This window comes from Chaetodon trifascialis, chromosome 3 (genome assembly GCF_039877785.1).
Source record: "Chaetodon trifascialis isolate fChaTrf1 chromosome 3, fChaTrf1.hap1, whole genome shotgun sequence".
NCBI classification, from domain to species: domain Eukaryota; kingdom Metazoa; phylum Chordata; class Actinopteri; order Chaetodontiformes; family Chaetodontidae; genus Chaetodon; species Chaetodon trifascialis.
The window spans coordinates 21905446-21928340 of record NC_092058.1 but is presented as its reverse complement, the minus strand read 5'-3'; the positions used below and the strand labels follow the sequence as shown (position 1 = coordinate 21928340).

Genomic DNA, 22895 nt, shown 5'->3' with positions numbered 1-22895 from the left:
ATTCCCATAATAATTCATAATTCCCTTCAGAGGCAGAGAAGACATTATCTAACTCTTTTACAGACTGAGAAGCACTCTTCCTGACAAGTAAACAATAAATGTTTAGAATGAGTGGAGTGTCCATTTAAGAAGATCACAAATAAAATAATTGCAGTGACATATGAACTAATCTTTACCTCTTGGTTGTATTTGTTATTTGAATCATTAAAGTTGGGGACATTACATAGACTAAGATTATTTTCCTGGAGACTTACACTAACCTTAATCTAACTCTAACCTTACACTGACCTTAGGCCTTATGCTGTGGAAGGCAAGTCCCCAGAATGAATTATTTTTACATATCTGCAATCTTTTTTTTAGAACAAATGATGAGTGGCTTCCCCATACATGTTTACATTTACACATTTTTAACCCACATAATAAATGAACTGTAGGTTAGCAGGAGGTTTGGACACTATAGTTCAGTCAGTGTAGTTGTAATTTCTATGGTACATCACTGAAAATGTCCATTCTTAATATGAAGTGGCCTCAGGCACACTGGGTTGGGACATATGTTACTCATATTACAATTAAGAGAAACAAATGTGTCGACAGCGGCCCACTCAGCAAACAACGCTCAGGTCACCAACAAGAAAATAAATCGGTTTCAGTTATGAAATACGGGAAATTAATGTTAGAGAAGGCATGTATGTCAAAACGTCATACAGATATTTTACAACAAACTACAGTTGAGTTGAAAACCCGTGGTTGCCATATAAAGCCATGTATAAATATTTATTTCTGATTAATGATAAAAAAAAAAACAACAACTGTGTTTTTGAGGAACATTTAAAGGCAGCATGTCAAGGCAGCCACTGCCGCTAACGCGCGGCTCCCCCTGATTACGTCACACTGCTGAATCAGGTAGGTGTCATCAGAGAAACGTAATCTGCACGCATAATTTCCAGGTGAGTTGGATGACTTCCACCTTTCGCGGAGAGCAGCTGGGGGCGATTTCAACACAGTTCACGATGATTATTCAACAGATGAAGACACACAGAGACACTCCTCAGTCATTCCTTTAACGAGTTTGAACAAGAGCAGATGATGATGGTGGTGGTGGTGGTGGTGGGGGTGTGACGGACCTCGTTCTCAGCTGTGTTTAACAGCGCCTGTTTGTGTGTGGGGGTGTGTATTTATCGGTCCCTGCCTGTGTCTTGACACTTGCACTGTTGCTCCACCTCCATCGCCTTGAGCTGAAGCCTCAGCTGAGCCGCAGTGAAGCACTTTCTGAGGAAGGAGCAGACAGGAGGCGGACTGGTGAGGACAAACCGAGAGACATTTGACGATGGCAGAGAATAAGATGGGCCCTAACCTCCAGGCTGGAGCTGGATTCCTCGCCAAACGGGTCCAGAAGTCTTTGAATCGAGCTCAGGAGAAGGTGAGGCAGGGGAATCAACTTTGTAAAGTGACATTTGGGTGTATTAAACTTCAAAACCGTACACTAGAGGCACTGTCATCAGTTTGGTAAACCACGAGACAAATTTATTTAAGATTGTTTTGTCATCCAGCCTCATATCCTGCGGGGATATAATCTCAGTAGGAGCCCAGCTGTAATGTGAAACAGACTTTTCTTCAGAATGACTCTAATCAGGTTTTCTTTAGCAGCAGACCTGAAGCATATCTGAAGGGGACGTAGCTTAGTATAAGATTTCCAAGAAGGCTCCTAAACAGGGACAAGTAGCTCCCTCAGAGGGCGAATGCAGCCGCTGTGGCTTTAGTAGAAAATGACAAATGAGAGAATTGAAGAATATCTTTATTGCTTATGAAATGTGTTGCTCTGCAGCTGCAGTCCTGGTACTTTTCCAGTCTCTAGTTCCGTTATCTATCCGAGTACCAAATTGTAACTCATGATGAAATACTCCCAGGTGAGAGGATAAAATCAGGTCAAGCCTATTTGCTGGACCTCATCATAACAAAGAATCAGTGATACTGACTGTAAGAGGAAAGGAAATGCTCTCTACGCAGACTATAAACCACATACTCAGGCTTTGTGTGCTATGTGTATCTACTTCTGAGTGATTTGAGTGTGAGGCATTAATAAAACAGAAACGTGGACTTTCCCACTCTGAGCATCGTGGTGTTGTTCAGCGCTCTACAGCTGTGTGCGGACACAAAAGCTGCCACTTCCTGACTGTGCACTTCCTCTTGCTTGCTGAGGCTTTCTCACTTAGTTGGTGGTTGATTTCGCTGCTCCACTTCAAAACAGCAGCTACAGAAGTTTGCATATAGTCTGATGCAAGACAAAGCCTATTTTGGGGATTCAGGGCTTTTTTTATCATGGAAAATGGCAGGACAGACATGATAATGACAGCCTTTGTTGCAGATTCATAGTTGAAGGTCATTCAGTGTGGGATTAAGGCTTTCAAACAGCTGCAAGCAGTGGACTGTGAAGGACACTGTAATAGTTGGCCATGTGTGTCTTGTTTAGAGGAGGCGTAGCAGAATGTGGTACTAATGTGTCCTGACATTATCTTATTGTAGATTCAGTGTCTGCAGTACATAAACTGTATGTTGACCAATAAGAAACAAGGCACTGCAGTGCAGGGATGCCCAAGATGTGTTTGAGGTGATTTAGAGAGCACAGAGAAGTTCGTTTTTTTGAGAGAATGAGTTGTTCAGTACATATTGTCATCACAATTCTTAAAAAATGAATGTATGGGATCCTTTATGGATTGCAAATGTCAAAGTTGGTTAGCCAGACCGATATTGGATTCTTGTGGCTGATACAGATTTTGACATTTTTGAGAGTTTAAAAAAATCTGATGACAATAATTTATCACAATACAATGTCATGAGAAGGATGTCTTACTGTTGGAAAACTCAACTTGTCAGTGCTCTGTATTGCAGTTTCTTGTTTTTGGCTGACATTTACATCAGTACCGACATGTCTGCACTAATCTGATATGAACCCATATTAGACCTCTGTAACACTCTCGAACTGACAATGTGCAGTTTCAGATATGGGATCAAAATAGATGCAGCAGAACCAGAGATATCAACTTTTTTATTCGATGCATTCTACTTCCTCGTCAAAAACCTGGCACCCACATTACCCACAATGCAACTCAGCTGCTGACAGTTCAGTCAGGTTCAGTTCAGGTGTGTTCTGCTAGTTGCAGCTAATGTAGTCATGACGAGTGGGTTCCAGAGGTCTGATAACTCCTCACCTCCAGGTTTTATGACATTTACAAAAGTAGTCTTCAGATGCTGACTCAAGTGACATCACTTGAGGATGTTTGTCAAACTTCACACAGCCGCCTCTGGAGGTGTATACGGCTTTATACAATTTTTCCCACATATGCAGTAGTACTCCCCAACACCTATAAGTAGAATTTGATGAGTAAAATCAGTTGAGTTATATATTAACTAGTTAAGCTTGAGTTATCAATAATGCTTGAAACTTTGGTCTGTCTAATGTTGAAATTTGCTTTATTGTCCTCTCTCAGGTTCTTCAAAAACTGGGCAAAACCATGGAGACCAAGGATGAACAGTTTGAGCTATGTTTCCAAAGCCTCAACAAACAACAGGTACACCAACATGGAACCTTTTTAACGTGATAGTCCTTGCTATTTACTGTCAGTGTCATAGAAAGGTCCTTTAAAGTTTTTGCTTCAATCCTTATTTAGAGTTAAACAGCTCAGTTCTTTCCCCTTAGCAGAAATCTCCAGTTAAATGGAGCACTGCACAGTCGAGGAAAAAGAATAGTGTTTTGTTTTTGCTTTTGAGATGCCAGCCCACAAGTTCACACAATCAGCTTGGCCTTGAAAACAGGAAATACTTGAAACAAGATGGAGCTCTTTATCATTTTCTCATCCATTCTGCATGATTACTGCTTTATCTGTCTTTTCTAGATACCTAAACACAAACATTACCCTTGATACTAAAAGATCCATCCATCCATTTTCTATACCGCCTATCCCTTTCGGGGTTGCGGGGAAACTAAAAGATATGCAATGGATATAAAGCTATCTTATCCATATTACCATGAACTCATTGCTTGGGCCAGTTTTTGAAAGCATATATAGTGATATTATGTAACATTTGAAAGAGGAAATAAAACAATCTTCCTTTTACAAATGAAATGTTGAAATTTTGAATGTGTTGAAAAGCACTAAAATGCACCCTTGTCCAGTGTCATACACTCAGGGGTTTTGTTGCCGCAGCCTCACTTGGTCTGGTATGACCATTAGCTTGTGGGCTTATGTTAGCAAACTTTCAATAAATATTGCTTTACAATGGAAATGACTGAATCAGCACGCCTATTTTCTTCTTGTGCTTCTCTTACACTATGTTTTAGCATTCATCATTATTCTGTAACACGTAAGGCCACAACTTCAGCTGTTAAACAAAAGCTACATTTGTTAACTTTTAAGTTGCTCAAACCTTAGTCAGTGTTGAATGCAACAACTACAGTACATATTGGAGGGAAACTGACAGGGAGCAACAGGAAGGAAGTCTATGAGCTGACAAGACATGCTGCTTTCACTTCACCACTACTATCACCACAATGCTGGGATTGGAGCTGGTATTGCGGGTCATATGAAGCAAGTTGGAGCAGAAAGAGTTAGACTGCAAACAGAAGCACACTGATTTCATCTCTTTAGGTTGTTAAGGAAATGACGAAGCATAAATGGCTCAGATCTGACATAGAGATACTGTTACTGGGTGTAACTGGTGTAACTTTTTTTCCTTCGTATTTTGCTTGCTTTGCACCCAGATCGATGGAAACAGGCTGTTTAAAGATGTCAAAGCCTACCATACGGCAGTGAAAGGTAGGTTCTGAAAGCATATACAGATCCACAACACAGCGTTCACAGAATGCCACTCATTGCTCAGGAGAGTTGAATAATAGGGAAGTGACTTTCCTCTATTCTTGGATCCTGTGTCGACTTTTGCAATTCTGTCTGTGTTGCTATGTTGTACGAGAACAAATAAAAATCCTGCAGTGAAAAAAGCAGACTCAGCATTGAATATGTGACTCATGTGCAAGAAACTGTTGTTTTTCTAGTGCTGTCAGCTATTGCTCCTGCATCGTGAGCTCCAGTCAGGAAACCAGTGTTGTTCTGACCTTCTCGTTGTGGGTGTAGCAACAGCGCCGCAAACCCTAGAAACAATACCACCACAATGTGCTGTGCTGCTGATGTTAGATGATAAGTTGATCCTTAAGGAGTCATGGTATATTTTAAGATTAGTTTTTTTTTTTTATTGTCCTCCCACAATTTCCTGTTCCTTTGCACAGCCGTGCATGAGACGTCCAAGCGGCTGTCCCAGACTTTGCGAGACATCTACGAATCAGACTGGAACGGAGCGGAGGACCTCTCTGTCATTACAGGGGTATGTTCATCGTGTGTTTGTGAACGTCTGCTCGAACAGTAATCTGAGGGCTACTCATTTGATAAGATCGGTTTGAGTTCAGCAGGGCGGACTTATTTTCAGGAAATTCAGTTTCATCAAGCAGGTTTGTAGAAGCTTTATCTCAGACACCATGAAAATATATGCATCCAGTATAGAGTGGTCCACATTTCGCCACATTTCACCATGTACTTATAGTACAAGTCAAAGGAGCACCAATCTGATTTTTATTTATTTATTTATTGGCCACTTGAACTTCAGAACAAGCTGAACGTCACACATGTCTGACAAATAATGGCCTTATAAAGTAATGTTAGCAGTCAGATACGTATTTACAGATCCAGCTGCAACATAAGCGTTCATTTAGCATCATATATCTGAGTCCATTATTTACTGTCTTTTATCTCTGCGAGAATACTAGCTTACTAGATACTAGTACTGATTCCAGAGAACTTTCTCTCTGACTCTGCTCTCTGCTGGACTGTTACAGTACATGGTCATCATCTCTGTTTCTCACAGCAGCAGGATTTACGTTGCTACAAAGGAGTCTGTGATCACAGGCACAGCCCTCTGAAAAAGCAGATTTGGGAGCCAATAGTCTGGTCTCAGCTAAATTTATATACGACAGGCAATGAAGAAACCCCAACACTCGATCGACCAATGGTCAGTCAGTTAGAGAGTTTTGCGTTTATAGTGCTGGCCCTTGCTTTGCTGCAGTCCAGCTGTTCAGCTGCAGCACATTAAGCAGCATGTAAACGTACCTGCAAATCTCCCTTGGGTCTGTGTAGATACTGATTTGCTCCTTACTCTTCAATACCACTAATGCTGTGGTTGCGTTGCATTGATATGGTACCAACTGTGTCTCTTAGAGTGAGGACTTGCTGTGGAACGACTATGAAGAGAAACTAAGTGACCAGGTTGTCCGCACCATGGAGAACTATACAAGCCAGTTCCCTGAGGTCAAGGTAACGTGATGCTTTTTAACTTGAATCAGTTCCTATTAAACTGCATGCAATGCTAGGCTAAACTGGCTTTCAGTCCTCTTAGATACCACCAGTCTGATTCTGATGACTCACGAAGAGATCATGCATTGTCTTTCTGATGGACACCATGTTTGCTTGTTCTGTGTTTCAGGAACGAGTAGCCAAACGCGGCCGCAAACTGGTGGACTACGATTCAGCACGACACCACCTGGAGGCTCTACAAAGTGCCAAGAAAAAGGATGAAGCCAAAATAGCGAAGGTAGCATTAGTTTCACAGTACACATAGCACAGAAATGATAGGAGCGGTTTCAGTTGTAATTTTTTTTTTTTTTTTTAATCTATTTTCAAATCGTCATTAACAGGCAGACGAAGAATTCAACAAAGCCCAGAATGTCTTTGAAGAAATAAATAAGGAGCTGAGGGAGGAGTTGCCCGTTCTCTATCAGAGGTACGTTTGACCGGTCACAGCTTCAAATGAACGTGGTTTTAAATAATAGAGGAATCTCATAGCGGAGTCTCGGATCATGACAAGATAAGTAAAGGGTCAATATCTGTGCATGAATAAACAGGTTAGAGGCTGACATACAGGTGTACTGTTGGGTGTTCAAGACTGACAAGACATACTTGGGCTATTTGGAACACACAGTATGGGAGAAGTGTATGCAGAGAAACTTAAGTTGTTGTATTACAAAACATGTACATTTTCAGAAATGTGTACAAGTTCCAGCTTTTCTAAACCTTTCAGGTAAGGGTTCAGATTTTGAGTGGGAATAACTCTGAAATCCCACACATATGCATTCCTTAATGTTAATGTTAAACTTGACTTGTAAGGTCATATGGATGAAGTGAAAGAAACAAACTGAGAGCTGTCTTTGTCTCTGTAGCCGGATAGGTTGCTATGTGACGGTGTTCCAAAACATATCCAACCTGAGAGATGTCTTCTATAAGGAAATGAGCGTGGTAAGATATGGCACAGGTCATTTTATTTCCTCGCTCTCATACCACTAATGTAAAGTGTTTAAATATGTGGAAAAAATAAAAGAAAAACTCCTACAACTTCATCTTTGAATAATGCAGTATAGAGGTTCTTGTATTTGTGTTGCAAGTCAGTTTATGTGCTTATGTGTGACTTCATCTTGAAGCTGAACCGTGAGCTGTACAACGTGATGAAGAAACTGGAGACTCAACACTCGGGAAAGGCTTTCATCATCAAGGGTCTGAACAGGTAAGGCTCTTCATCAGGAGTTCGTGTTGCAACATGAATGTCTTGTTTAGTAAGTAAATAACACACATACCTAATGCTGTCTATCTGCCAATTATGTTCAGTATGATGCAATATAAATATTACGATGCTGTATGCAAGGCCAAAAATGAAACAACATACTTTTTCTTCAAACAGCACATCAAGCAAGTCAAAGAAGAGAAAGTCCATAGTTATCTCCAACCCCATCCCTTGTAACACAGCTTTCCCGGCTGACCATGTCTCCATCCATTCTTCCACTGAAAACGGAAAGGACACCATCCCTTCTTCCCCTATCCACCGCACTCAAAGCATTTCTGAAGACACCAGCCTACCCAAAGAGAGTGGTGTCTCATCCAAAGATGTCAACTCGTCAGACTCCGATCTCAGCTCCAGCGGCACCAACACCCCGAAGAGGCAGTCAGTATGCGACAATGAGAGCGGCGACAGGAGCACAGGCAGTCAAACTCCAGAGGAGGTGACGGCGGAGGCAGTGGCCGAGGCGGAGGCGGAGGCAGAAGCAGAAGCAGAGGCAGAACTTGCTACAAACCAATCGGATGACTCCGGGGTGGGAGTACCAAAGTCAGAGGCTGCAAGCCAGGAAGTGTCCAATCCGTCTGATTCTGCAGATAGTGACGCCCCACAGAGTCCAGAGCAGGACAATGTGAGTGATCCACCATCAGAGGAGGCCAAGCCCAAACCTGCACCAGTTCCCGCCCCTCGCGTCTCCTTCCGCTGCAAAGATAGACACCCCCTCTTAAGGGCTGAGGAGCAGGAGGAGATAGAGGAAGCATCAGTGAAACAAGAGACAGCTGACTCAGGAGATGACTCCAGTCATGACAGTCCTCCAGGCTTCCTTTACAAGGTACACTCAACTGTGATTTAAAGACTAACATTTTGGTGAATAGAATTGTTCGCTCTCTTTCTGAGGGTGGGATGAGAAACAATCAGTCACATGTTTTGTCTTAACAGAGTACTCTGAACATACCATATCTTATTTCTTTAATCCATACACACAGAAATGTAAAAATGATTAGTTTTATTTTATATGGCTTTATAGCTCGGCTTTGCTTGTGTCCCCCAGCTTCCATGGAGACTTACCATGTTCCAACTCCAGCTCTGTACTCAGCCAACATGAGACTGATACTGACTTTCTCCAAACATATTTCTCAGAATGTTTAAGTTTTCCTTCAAAGTAAAGTTACGTAACAGTGACCACAAGTGTCGATTACAGGATAATGGTAAATGCTAAAGCCCAGTATAGCAACAGCATAAGTACAAAGGAGTCATGAAGTCAGTGAACTGATTGAGTCAATGACACAAATATTTATCTAAAGTCATAAGCTACTGGTCATACCAAACCAAGTGAGACTGTAGCTGGAAAACCCCTGAACACGTTGAACTCAGAGAGTGTGTTTTATTGCCTTCTGACAAGATGAAGTAGCTTTCTTTAAAAGTTGCAAAGCCTCACTGAAACAGACTGATTACATTTACATTGGCCCATTTGGACCAACAGTTAAATAAAGCTGCATACAAGTGTGTAAATCATATGAATTCATTTAGCTTGAGGACCTCTCATACACAACCAGTGTTCTGAAAGAAGAGTTCTTCTGTCCGCTCAGAGGCTGCAGATGGAAAGTATTCAGTACCTCAATCTAGTACAAATCCAATCAATGGACTCAGACTTCCTTAAAAAGTTGTTGTCAAACATCAGACTGCACTCATCTGCACTCAAACGCATCAGATAATATTATCTGTTCAGTTAATTTTGCTCAGATTATCATTGGTGAAGCCAATATATGGATCTGGCTACTAATGAATGCATTATTAACATTCACATATAAAAATCTGCTTTTTTCTTTAAAAACATAAAGTGAAAGAAACATTTAAACCCTTTTTGTTGTTATATGCAGTGTTTTTGCACGCAGTGGTATCTAGAGTTTTTGACCCAGAACAGTCATAACGTGAAGTTCATTTCAAGGATTGGTTCACCCAAATGACAGAATTAGCTCTAGAGGCATCTAGCTTTGCACATGGCTGTGGTTTAATCTGTCAAGCTCCTAAAATATCTGCCTCTGAGATTTCTGCCTCCTCTGCAGTACAAAAGAGGTGAATACAAATCTGTTTGTGGTTGCACACAACGTTTAGAAGAACTGCTGTTGAAAACTGAAATGTAATCTTTCATCTATGTGAGCACCACAAACAACCAAACAAAATATGTTTACCTTCGTTGTATTGGGGAAATGAACTGGCCGTCAGAGGTCAAAGTAGTGATGTTCAGTATAAAGCTTGCATTAATGTGACCTGTGCTGTACACCAGGGGGTGGCATTGGAGAGCCAAGCAGCTTCTGATGACGGCCTGCTCCAGTTTGACGAGGGAGACGTCATCCTGGTGCTCGCTGACACTCTAGAGGTTAGTGTGTTTTTGTAAAGCCTGGAATAATCCACATTTCCTGTAAGGTGTGCTCATTTTTGTTTTTCTTTTTCTAAATCCCAATGTGTAGTTCAGACCAATTTGAGCCATATGTGCATCCTCTTGGTGATGTATTTTTAATCACATCTTTTTTTTTTTCTTCTTTTTTTTTTTTTTGCTAAATGATGTTTTTTTTTTGTTTTGTTTTGTTTATTTTCCTGTAGGTAACTGGCCAAACAGATTTCCTGCAGTAGAAATATCTCAGTTGCATGTTTTCACAATCTCTCCTAAACACCAGCAGCTATATTCTCAAAACATTTGAAGGCTGAATATCTAGTCAAAGCGTCTGAGTGCTTAAAGCCTCATCAGTGTTTGGGAAAAAAGATAATGAATTTTTAAAAGCAGATTTTGATGATGGTTGAATATGAATAAGGATCTAATGAGCTCAGCAACACCAGAGATGACTGATTGCTTTTGACACTGGAAAAATGCTCTTGGCAGTGCTGGTGAACTTGGAATATCTCAGCTGTCTGTGAGAATTATTCATCAAACCAAAAACGCACTCTTCAGTTCCACATTTGTTTGACAGTTCATTAAGTGTGTACAGTAAATAAACAGCAAAGTAAATGAATAAAACAAATTTTCTGGCCACTGATGAATTAACTGGAGAATAAGTGAGAATCATCCCATCAGTGAAGAGTTAAGTTAAAAAAACAAGTCCATGTTTGAGTTAGTGTCATATATTAAATCAGATTTGATCTTTAACAAATGGTTTGATGTAATTTAATGCAATTTTAACATAGTTTATTCTTTAATTAGATTTACTTCTTAATCAAGATTTCAGTATAACACATTTTTTTGAGTCTTATTAAGAATTTAATTTGATTTTTAATTTAAATTTATAATGTAATAAAATAAGTTGAAATTTTAATTTAATTTAGCATTTAATTTTAAAATGTTTCATCTAATCTAATCTGATCAAGTTCTCTCAGCAGCTTTGTGATTCTTACTAATGCTAACTTAAGACAGTTTGTGAATACAGCCCCAGATTCTTTTTCTCGCTGCCTACAAAGCAGGAAGTCACATTAAAAGTCAATTCTAACACTCACACACAGAGTATCTGATCACAGGGTGGATTTGTTTTCTTGAGATCTTACATGCGTTACATGTGTGTGTGTCTCGCAGCAGGAAGGCCTGCTGAGGGGGATCAGGGAGGAGAGCTGGACCCAGCACCGGGACCTAGAAAATCACTCTGGGATCTTCTTGGAAAAATTCATCCAGCCTGTTCAGCCAGAGTGAGGCAATAGTCCCTCCTTAATCCGTAATACTTTCTCCCTCCATCGAGCAGTTGGTGACTCACACACACACACACACACACACACGTTAACACACACACACACACACACACACACACACACACACACACACACACACACACACACACACACACACACACACACACACACACACATTAACACACACCCACGCACAGAGGGAGTGAACCCATATGTTTTGGGTGCAGAAGCTGTACAAACAGATGACGTGACAAACACGTGGTTATTCGCATGCTCCGATGTTGCAACTTGTGGCACAAAAGTGAACATTTTAGAACATTTTGTGAGATGTTTGGATTGTGGAATGTTACAGTATTTTGCTCTTTTTGTATCTTCAAAGTCTTTATGTGAAACACTGTGAAACCAAAAATTTTTTTATACTGATGATATGAGCTTGTGTAAAATTTCCTAATAAAGATGTAAATAAAAGAGAGATGGTTGTCGTTCTCGTATGAACAGGTTCCATATCACGCCGTTTAGGCAGCTGATCTGGGAGTTTCCAGGCTAAAAGAAACGGATAACATAAGTAAATTTGATTTGCATTTTGTAAATAAAGGAAATCGGTACTCCATGAGTCCAGATAAGCAGCCCGAGCTTGAGAGAGGACTACGATGATTCACCAGAATGGAATGTGAAAATATTGTCGAGACCTGGAAACTGAGACACGCTGACTGATTGAATGTGAGTTTATGAAAGAAAGGTCTGTCTTGTATAAGAGCCTACTGAGCTGGTGCTCACTTCCCCTTGTTTAGCAGTTCTGCTGTGTGGAAATGAGAAACTGAAGGGTTTTGGAGTTTCTGCATATCAGCAGATTATACACAGACATAACCAGTTTGTTAATGAGCTCGCACCAAAAGGGGGAGTTAAAGGACAGGATACAGGAAACTGCAGCTGCATGGCAGCCCTGCATCATGGCTTTTTCATGGGTCTTCAGACAGCTTGCTGTGATTTGCCAGTTGGGTTTTAGGCCAGGGTTTGGTGTGGTTACAATCAAGCCAAATGGCGGGGACAGTCAACATGCCCCCACTCCACCAACCTCAATTTCCCACGTATCAAAAGGACTGACACAAGGAAGAATCAAACATTTAGTCTGAAAACAAGACCAAGAAGAGTGGGCCGCCATTCCTGTGGTGCTTTGCACCACTGGGCTTTTGAGGGAACACTCTTTTCAAACAGCATTCAGGGTGTTCGAGCAAGGCAAGGTGGCAGAGCATTCCTATACTGCAAATAAAAAATTGATGATTTCTGCATAGATATTTGCCATTGCAGGTAGTTGTCATTTCAAGGCAGCTTGGCCAAGTTTCATGCACTGATTATTAAGTTGTAGATCACTGCTGTGAGACTAATCACCTTTTTGTAAAGAGTCTACAGCCATGCTAGCAGCTCTCTGATGACCCGTGTAGGCATTGGTGCTTTGTGCTATATGCTGATGTCAGCATGCTAACATGCTGATGTTAAACTGGTATAACATTTACCATCTTCACCATCATAGCTTGGTGAGTTAGCATGCTAACCTTTGCTAAGTGGGTCTAAATTACAGCTAAGGCTGAATGTCATCACTTAAGCAAGTATTTAGTCTATAAACAAATGTTTATAGGGGGTGAACTTTGAACCTCAATCAACACAAAATAAAGCATTTTTTATGCACAACTGCACAGAGCATTTTGAGGAACAAGGTGAAGGTAACTTTGTACCAATGATCTTGTGAAATGACTTCAGGTTATCAATGAGGCAAACTTCTGCAGTGTGGGACCAGTCCTTCAAAATGTGTGTTTCAAAGTAATCAGTAACTAAATGCAAGAGCTGCAGTTGATGTCGTGGAGGCCGGAATAAAGGCTGGAGTGAAAGTGTGCCTGGGGACTCTTCTGTTCCAGAAGAGAATATACTGCTGCATGACTGTCAAAGTCTCTATCATTGGAGTAAACTTAATTCTTCTCCATTCCTGCTAAATGAAGTCACCACAGTGACACAGGGACTTGCTGTAATTCTGGCCTGACTTGAATTAGATCATAATTCCTGGAAGAAGAGCATGAGAGCAGTTAAAGTAGCAAAGTTTGTTTTGTGATTTTCTAATAAAATAACATCTGGACATTTAGTATCTTATAACTTACACGGCTTCTAATTTACAGTGGTTGTTTTTGCCAGTGATATGGAGAAAGCATTTTCCTTCTCTGGAACACTTTCCTGAACACAGTGCTAAGATATTTACCACAATTAATGGTGCTTTTACCGTACAGGAAGTCTTTTCAGATGGATGTAGGCATGACTCCCAGTTGATAAAATAATCCTTTCTGAATGCCACAGCAAGGAAATTTGCAACTAAGATGTTACTGAAAAAACAATTTTTAAAGAGGTGAGATCAACAGGCAGATTTTGTTGAGGGCTCATCCAGGACGTCTCACAATCTAAGCAAGAATCATACCCCTGGGTTGACAAGCCACACAGCAGCTGCTTTTAAATTTCCTTGGTACTTCTCAACAAAAACAGAGTAATGAAGTATTTATGTTGCATGTCCTCTCTGAGCGTACTCCTTCCTCAGCTTCTTTAACAAAAACATTCTAATCTTGGTTTCATTCTTTCTGTTGCAGTGAAAATGTGCCTGTGATTGAGGGACGGACAGAAATTACTGCAGATTACTGTAGACACTCCTCAGTGGAATATTTTTAAGGCAACTTGTGGGAATACACACTGAGAGATTAGGACAAAAGACAACGACATGCAAGGCCTCTCTGAATGAAGTCCAACTGAGATTCTGTTATTTATAGAGTTGCTCATTCACTGAGAGGTTAATATTGAAAGGTGATATTCACAGTGGAAGACTCTGGGCTTTGCTCCAATATGAATATAATGCATTGTTACTTCTCCTTTTCTCAACGAGGGGCCTTTATCTGGGTGAGAACATGTCAAAGATCTGTTTCTTCTCCACCAGCCTCGTGCTGGTCTGCTTGTTTGCGGTGTGAGTTTTCCTCATGCTCCTCTGGGGAATAGGTGTGTAGGTCAGACGGGGCTAACTGCTGTATTAGTTTGGGTCCATTAACAAGTAGTGTTGTGTTGACATGGGAGATGATAGATAAACTTGTGCAAGGTCTCCGGGAGAGCTTTGAAGTTTCAACCACTGCTCGGTCACATTCATACAGATGCATGCATTTCAGGGTTCTACAGTTCAACTTGACACTGCTGTGTATTTCCGAATATTTTCAACAAAATGAAAAGTTTCACTCAGATAGTGTAAAGACTGCAGAGACTCACTTATGAAGAGTGAAAAAGCATGAATGAGTTACTCTGTGGACAAGACCTTTGACCTTTATTCCTTCCTGTAATGATATCATTTTTCCTCTTCCCATGTACTAAAAAAGATTAGAGGTCAGGGAAAGGTCAGAGGTCACGCTTAGCAACACAAAAGCATCCCTGGAGCTGGTTGTGACTCTACATTTCAGCAGGGTGGAGGCTTGCTCACACAGGAAATTTTGATCACACATGAGGTTGATGGGGGAAATTTTGTTGGCGTGCACAAAGCTGTTCTATATGTTCTACCCCTTTTGAAAATGTTTTTAATGGAAGTATTAGTTGAGGATCTTCAAACCTGCATTAATTGTGTTTTGCCACTTGGGGGCAGCACAACAAGATGTACAACACTGACATACTGTGTGCTAAATTGTCAGCTAACTTACGACTTACTTGCTACTTGCAACAGAACAGCATATGCTTTGATTTGGAATTGTGTCTGTGTCCACCTGATGGACGCAAGACCAATATTCACTTTTCTTTTAGCTCTACTTTGGTATCTACCAACTCCTGAGTTAAATACAGTCATGGAAAAAATTATTAGACCACCCTTGTTTTCTTCAATTTCTTGTCCATTTTAATGCCTGATACCACTAAAGGAATATTACCTGAAGAAGAGAATGAACACAACAAAAAATGCAGCTGATTCCATAATATTTTATGTCCTATTTGACATGCTTAAGCTAAATTGTATTCCCAGGGTATATAAGAGGCCATTTCATGTCATAAGCAGCACTGCACATGCAAAGGCCTAGAGTGGTTTCCTGCTTACATTCAAGCGGTAGCACAACTCAGCAGTTGTCAGCTCTCACATAATGCCTAAAACAAAAGAATTATGTGAAGCCACAAAGGCAGCCATCTTGGCACTGCTGGAAATTGGCATGAGTGAGAGACAGGTAGCCAAAAAACTGAAGATCTCCAAGACAGCCGTTCATTACACCAAGAAAAAGCAAGCCGAACATGGTACTACCAAATTGCTAGCTGGTCGAGGCAGGAAACGTCTTTCTACTCTACGAGAGGACCGTGCTCTCATCCGTTCCTGTGTCAGGAATCATCGTCAGACCTCCAGGGACCTTAAAAATGAGTGGGCACTGTCGACAACTGTGACTTGTTCAGCAAGGACAGTTTGAAAACCGACTTCTTGAAGCTGGCCTGAAGTCACACAGGGCACAGAAGAAGCCCTTCATCAACGAAAGGCAGAGGAAGGCCCAGTCACTCTTTGCTAGGGATGACAAGGATTGGACAGTTGATGATTGGGCTAAGGTTCTCTTCAGTGATGAATCCAGTTTTGTGTTGATGCCCACGACAGCCAACTTACTGGTTAGGAGGAAGCCCGGAGAAGCTTACAAACCAGACTGTCTTGCCCCTACAGTAAAACATGGGAGTGGATCGGTGATGATCTGGGGTTGTTTCAGTATGGGTGGACGGGTGAATGAACCAGGTCACGTACAGGGCTACTCTTGAAAACAGTCTTCTTCCATCAGCTGATAAACTCTTCCCTGCCTCGAATGACTGGATTTTCCAACAAGACAATGCCCCTTGCCACACGGCAAGGTCAGTTAAAGCCTGAATGGAGAACCAGAACATTCGAACCATGCCTTGGCCTGCTCAATCAGCGGATCTAAATCCAATTGAAAACCTGTGGAACATCATCAAACTCAAAATGGAGAACCACAAGCCCAAAAACAGAGCAAGTTTGTTTGAATTTTTGCAACAGGAATGGGCTGCTGTGACAGCAGAACAATGTCAGAAGCTGGTGGAGACTGCTGGTGCAGTCATCAAAAACAATGGTTATGCAATCAAGTACTAACTCCTGTGTGTATCATATGACTAAGAGACAGAGGAGAAAACATGGAATGCCTAAAAGCACTGTTTTTTGCAGTACAATGCCATAGCTATTGATGTAAGAACTTAAGTGATTTTGGTTATTATCAAGAAAACCATGGAAAATGGCTAGATATCAGCTCTTAAATTTAACTCTTATGAGCTATTTTTGTTGTTATCATTATATTTGTCCAAACAAATGTACCTTTATTTGTACCAGGCATTAAAATGAACAAGAAATTGAAGAAAACAAGGGTGGTCTAAGAATTTTTTCCATGACTATAGCTTAGCTAGCTGCTAACTTTGTCAGATATGTGATGTTGGAAAGGTAGGCTACAGTGGATTTATTATTTAGTATGTTTCCTGAAAAAAGCTGCCTTCTGCTGCTGGAAATTAGATTGATGATGATGGCGAAAGTGAGCCACCACATTTAAGTTGGGGGCAGTAAAATCAAACAATGGGTTGAAATACTGATGATTCCCTTTAAGTTTATCCATAAGAGTGACACCTTTCACATGCAAGTCATTTGATCCATTGTCAATGTAAAAATATTGATTATCACAGCGTTAAGGGTTGCCTGTACAGTTTTTGACATCTGGTAGCACCATGGAGCTATTTTTCTGTGACAGAGTCCCTGTTTTGTTTATCTCATGTACATGTGCGGGTGATGAAACAAGTTCAGTGGTTTCAAAGTATACCACTGATTTACAGATGGCAGTAACATGACAAGATATGTTACAACACTCCAAAAAAGATGGGGAGAAAAACACTACAAGCTGCATTCAGGGGTGTAAACAACGCTCGATTTAAAATACTTCTCAAAAATTGGCTTTGCAAATGTTTTATAGGAAGGAAATGCACTCAGTAGGCTTGTTAGACCTCACAGATGTTTTACAGAATAACACTGAAGATAAACACAGCTAGTTTGTTTACAAGAAAACTACACAGGGCACCTTTTTACACTTGTTTTGTCATCCATGATGGCGAACACAAAACCTAGTATACCATATATACACACAGGGGAAAGCTTTCATGAATTAGATATACTGTAGGTTGATATTAAGTAGATCAGCTGAAAACAGAAAGCTGCATGAAGGGTATAACCTTAGTATACTGTGGCTCTGTAGTGATACAATAATTCCTTTGGCACTGATCCCTTATCTGCTTTAGCAAATACAGTTGCATAAAATCATGATGCTTGGTGTCTGAACCTCTGGAGGCACACATTAGGAGCCTTGCTATTGTTTTAATTGTGGTAATCATGTGGCTTCCTGTGTGTGTAGGTGGCCTTGTGCATGCATGTGTGTGCAGGGAAGAGTGCTCTTTCCTTCATCTTTCAGTGCTTCAGACAACATGCAGACACTCCTAGTAGGTGTGTGTTATGTCTCTTATCACCTTTACTCTGACATAATGCAGACAGTCATGTGTGTGTGTGTGTGTGTGTGTGTGTGTGTGTGTGTGTGTGTGTGTGTGTGTGTGTGAGAGAGAGAGAGAGAGAGAGAGAGAGAGAGAGAGAGAGAGAGAAAGGGAGAGAGAGAGAGAGAGAGAAACAGTGTGCACTGGGGGGAGTCGGGAGGTAATTTTGGCTCTGAAAAGACATAAATAAAATCCCCCACATGGCTGGCAAGTTGACCAGTGGAAAATGAAACCCTTTAAACTTTACAAGCATCCACATAGCAAAATAATTGCAGAAACAGTGAAATAGGTGTTCCAGTTTGCTCCTTTTCTCAGGCTTTTCCAATTAGCCTGCAGATGTAACTAGCGCAGCAGGTCTTTGAGCTTTTGCAGCTTCAGTGTGCTCCTTGTAGCTTGGAACATGCTCTTTTTCCAGATTCTTGAGCCAAATTACTAAAGGTCACACATGTTCACTTTTCCTCTCTTTGAAAATAAGGTAAAACAACACACTGTCCACACTGAGGTAGGGAGTCCAGACATCAGACAGCCAACACTGCACAGACGTCAACTCCACTGTTTGTCCTCTGTCAGTTGCAGCTGTCATTCATACCAATCAAAGCTAAATCTGCCTGTGATGCAAGTCTCCATTTCATATTTGAAACCCTCTAAAATATAAATCTGATGCTTGATTTGGACCAGGGAAAGTATTTATACCTGATCAGTAAGCTTAAATACACAGCCAGGGATTTGATGTTTGAAGGAAACAGCACTTGAACGTACTGTTACTGTAATTTGACATATTTCAGGATGTTGACATATAAAGAAGAAGAAATGGTTCAAAAGGCTCAGCGCCATCAAAAGTTCTCATGAAGAACATGTTAGCAAGGAGCCAGGAGATGCAGCAGAGTATTGGCGTCCATTTGAAGCCTTGTTTCAGGCCACATGATGAATAAATAGTCACTTTTTATCTTTGGTTGGGTCTGTGCCAACTTCCAAGAGAGATAGATGCTAGATGCTCCACAAATTAGCTATTTTTTTTTGCTAACTTTGTCTGTCACTTGCCACTGGAGCTGTGCCAGTCGTGTACAATGGGCTTCTCTAAGCTTTATGCTAAGAACAGCTGCCTGCCGGTTGATGAGAGCAATGAGAGTGAACCAAAACAGTTGCAGGCCATAAAACCAAAACATTGAGCAAAAAGATGGCAACACACTGCAGACCTGATGGAAGTCCGTAGGTTTGTAACTATGAGAGACACATTTCACATTGTGAACCATTGTGTATATGAAAATATTGATTAGTGCAGAATTAAATTGTGTTTATTTTAAAGGTCCAGTGTGTAGGATTGAGGGGGATTCATGAGTAGAATGGGAATATACTATTCATAAACCTGATTTCATTAGTGTTTAATCACCAAAAAATCAGGAGCTTTTATTATCTTAGAATGAGGTCTTTATATCTAAAGAGGGAGCGAGTCCTCTTCTATGAAGTCCACCATATTGCACTACTGAGTTTTCTACAGTAACCCAGAGTGGACAAACCAATCACTGTCCCTACAGAGCACCTTTCATGTTTTCAGTGGGCACTGAAGGGGAGGGTGAGGTGAGGTATATGCAATCTGCAACCTCACCACTAGTTGCCACTAAATCCTGCACACTGGTACTTTAAGTAACAGCGTTTTCCAAAGTTTTCTAATATTTTTCTCTTAAAATAATAAGCATATTTTCTCATCTTCCATGCAAAATGGGAAAGAGTTAAGTTCTCTTGTAACAAGCTAGTATGTTCAATATGCAGTTCCCATTCAGGAACCATGTTAGAGTTTCCCACAGCACTTGAATGCACCAACACAAAAGCTGTTTCAGAGTGGGCTGCTCTTTTTCATGTTTTGCCTTGCAGCAAATTACACAACTATGACAAAAAACAAATTGAACCCATTATTTATGTCTTTGTAGGTGGAGTTTCGAAGTGGACAAAAATGTGGCTGCCTAGGCAAAAGGAAAAACACCATCAGTCAATGGTATGCCTTGGCACTGTTTACAGTAATGCTAACTGTACGAGGTACAGTAAAAGGATAACATAAACATCTCCTTTAGAGGGACACTACATGTTATTTACTGGCGGGGAGTATAGGATTGCTCATTGTAAGGATTTTGATCAATACAAAATCAGCTGTTGCTTCAAGAGGTAGCTATCAAGACATCAACTTCACCTCAGAACTAAACTTCAGAGTTTCTCTTACAGGTGTATATTATGAAAATGTCTGTGAATGCAGCTATTGAGCATCTTTAAAACCTGTACTAGGAACTATAGATGGTTGCTAAATGTTGTGCCATGGAATATTGCAGTTCACACTTCATACCAATAGAGGTCAATAAAGGTCATAAACTGGCTGATCTCTTCTTAATCACAAATGGGCAATCCTGTATAATATTTTATAACTTATAACTTGCAAGGTATTGTCTCACAACCATGGCTCTGACTGTAATTTTAATCATTAAGAACCTGTTTTACAGCCTGATTTTACAGTGAACTGTAGGGCAGCTAACAAATAATAGTTTAATGACTCCCATGCTGTTTCTAATAACTTGTCAAAATGTGAGGAAGTGCATTTAAATTCCATATTTTTATAGTTAGAAATGTGGCTATTTAAACCTTTTCATGCTATTAACTGCTGGATAAAGTAACATGCAGCACCCAGCCCATTATCACATCCACTGGCATCTAATTGTTGTATTATCATTTTGCTACAAGTCACAGTGTACTGCCTCTGTGCCATGTGAAAATGTCTTTCTACAGAGAGAAAACTCTCTTTGTCCAAGCTCTATTGCCTTTGGCAGCAAATGTTTCTTGACTCACAGTTCCTCAAATGTGGGGCCCTCTTTTCCTATAGGCTTCACACACACACACACACACACACACACACACACACACACACACACACACACACACACACACACACACACACACACACACACGAGGAGACCTACAAATAATCACGTACTGTATGCTTGCCTGCCTGTCAGTCTGCCATGATAGCAAGTTCAGTTCCAACCAAGTGATGAGAGACAGAGCTGGAGATTGATGTCTGTGTGTTTTCCAGGTTTAGTCACACTGGATTGTGTCTCGACATGTAGAGTTTGTTAGCACAAAAACAGAATTTTCTGACAGTAAGCGCCCTGAGAAGATTTCCGATGTTTGACCTTATGTCTTAATCGTTACATTCATGTCTTTCTTAACAAACTCCTTGTTATTCAGTTTACATCAGATGGACTCAGATGTAAAACACTCACACCTATATGACATTAATGCGGACTGTTTTGAGTATCAAAAGTAAAACAGGGACAAAGTCACAAAAAAGCCTTGACTGTGAAGTCCAGAGTGAAGTCCTGAGTCAAGTCTCCATTTTTATATTTCAAGTCACAGCAATGATAAGTGCTTTTCAAAATTTGTGTTTAGTACTTTCAATTTATGTAACATTTAAATGTGTACCTTGGTATATTATTATTGTAACACGATTCCAATTATTTGCCATGCTTCAAATTCATCATCATCATGTTGATTCTTTGTATAAATTGGTACAGATTGTTACTTTAAAACAGCTAAAATGTTTTTTTTTTTTTTTTAAATAATAATATATGGAATGACAAAGGGCGGCACAGTAGCGCAGCAGGTAGTGCGCATGCCTCACAGCAAGAAGGTTGCCGATTCGATCCCTGGGTACCCTGGGCAGGGCCCTTCTGTGTGAAGCTTGCATGTTCTTCCCGTGCATGCGTGGGTTCTCTCCGGGCACTCCGGCTTCCTCTCACAGACCAAAAACATGCTCATTAGGTTAATTGGTGACTTGTCCTTAGGTGTAAGTGTGAGCGTGAGTGGTTGTTCGTCTGTATAGGTTGCAATCGGCTGGCGACCGGGCTGCGCGTCTCTGGGGGATAGGCTCCAGCCCCCCCACAACCCCGAAAGGGACAGTCGGGTATAGACGATGGATGGATGGAATGTGAGGGGTGTTGCTCATTGTTCAGCCTGCTGTTGTGGTTGTATAAATGTAGCAATTTTGTAGCAAGCTAACTTCAAAGCTGCTGTAGTTAATGTCATTACATTATACAACGCTGAATGTAATAACGGCTTATAATGAAAGAGGTTGAAAGTGACAAACTTGCAGAATTATCACCTGAAACTGCAGCTCCTCTAAGCTTTACTGAGCTTTTTATTGAGCTATACCTCATTGTTTACCTTTCTGACTGCAACTTTATTGTTTTGGTTCACTCTCACAGCATCCTTTTTGGTAAGAAAGCTTTAAAAGCCCACTGTACACCTGTTCAGCACCAAACAGCACACAGACATATTTAGCAACTTGCTGGTGAACATCGAGCAGCAGTTAAGAGCACATTTCCCTCAGCAGTTGGAGGAAACCCAAAAACAGAGCTAAAAGATGGCTAAAAGAGGCAGACAGAAACAAGAGTGGAAATAAATGATAATGTTGCTCTGTAACTGCAGGGTGTGTGAATAAGCTCACCATGTCAACTGAAAAGGTGATGATATGTCAATACTGTAGTCACAACTTGTTTCTACTTCCCCCAACGGCCTCCAAAAATCAGTTATTGTAGGTTAAATGAAACGTCATTGTAAGACTGATGAAACAAAATGTTTTCACAGCACAGTTTGACTCATAGTAACAAAAGGAGTAGCCCATGTTAATGTGAAGGAGGCTCAGTTCTATTCGGAGTCCCAGAGAGACTCAGAGTCCTGGAACTGACGAGCATTGTTCCTGATGTTAGTTATAATATCTGCCATGGAAACCACTGGAAATGTCTTATTCTGTAATACAGGTCATTCACTCTGGGCTGTAATCAATACAATCAGAAGAAGCTGCATACATGTCTCAGTGTGTGTTATCATAGTGTATCTAACAAGCTGACCTCAATGTGTTTGGAATACTTGATGAGTTTGTATTGACTATCATTTTCCATTGTCTGTCTCCTTTGACATTAGTCTGTTTTTGAGATTGTTTGTCTTGGCGTCTTTTACAGAAT

General features: G+C 40.7%; 1 protein-coding gene across 2 annotated transcripts; it reads left to right on the top strand.

The window, feature by feature from the left end:
• The first annotated feature begins 942 nt into the window (after positions 1 to 942).
• bin2b (bridging integrator 2b) lies at positions 943 to 11785 on the top strand. Of its 2 annotated transcripts, none has more exons than XM_070958958.1 (12): positions 943 to 1420; positions 3489 to 3569; positions 4760 to 4814; positions 5282 to 5376; positions 6264 to 6359; positions 6529 to 6636; positions 6740 to 6825; positions 7262 to 7337; positions 7520 to 7602; positions 7777 to 8482; positions 9938 to 10030; positions 11219 to 11785. In XM_070958958.1, the coding sequence occupies exons 1-12, from the start codon at positions 1328 to 1330 to the stop codon at positions 11327 to 11329; spliced, it is 1683 nt and encodes a 560-aa protein (XP_070815059.1). In that variant the 5' UTR covers positions 943 to 1327; the 3' UTR covers positions 11330 to 11785. The 2 variants fall into 2 exon arrangements, with proteins under 2 accessions (XP_070815059.1, XP_070815058.1); XM_070958957.1 differs by having other exon boundaries at positions 944 to 1420; positions 11216 to 11785.
• Positions 11786 to 22895: the final 11110 nt, after the last annotated feature.

Bases quoted from the DNA above. Each gene is read 5' to 3' on its own strand.
- bin2b (XM_070958957.1), top strand. From the start codon at position 1,328: ATGGCAGAGAATAAGATGGGCCCTAACCTCCAGGCTGGAGCTGGATTC. The intron at 4,815-5,281 runs GTAGGTTCTGAA...TCCTTTGCACAG, and splicing joins CTACCATACGGCAGTGAAAG to CCGTGCATGAGACGTCCAAG. The intron at 6,826-7,261 runs GTACGTTTGACC...TTGTCTCTGTAG, and splicing joins TTGCCCGTTCTCTATCAGAG to CCGGATAGGTTGCTATGTGA.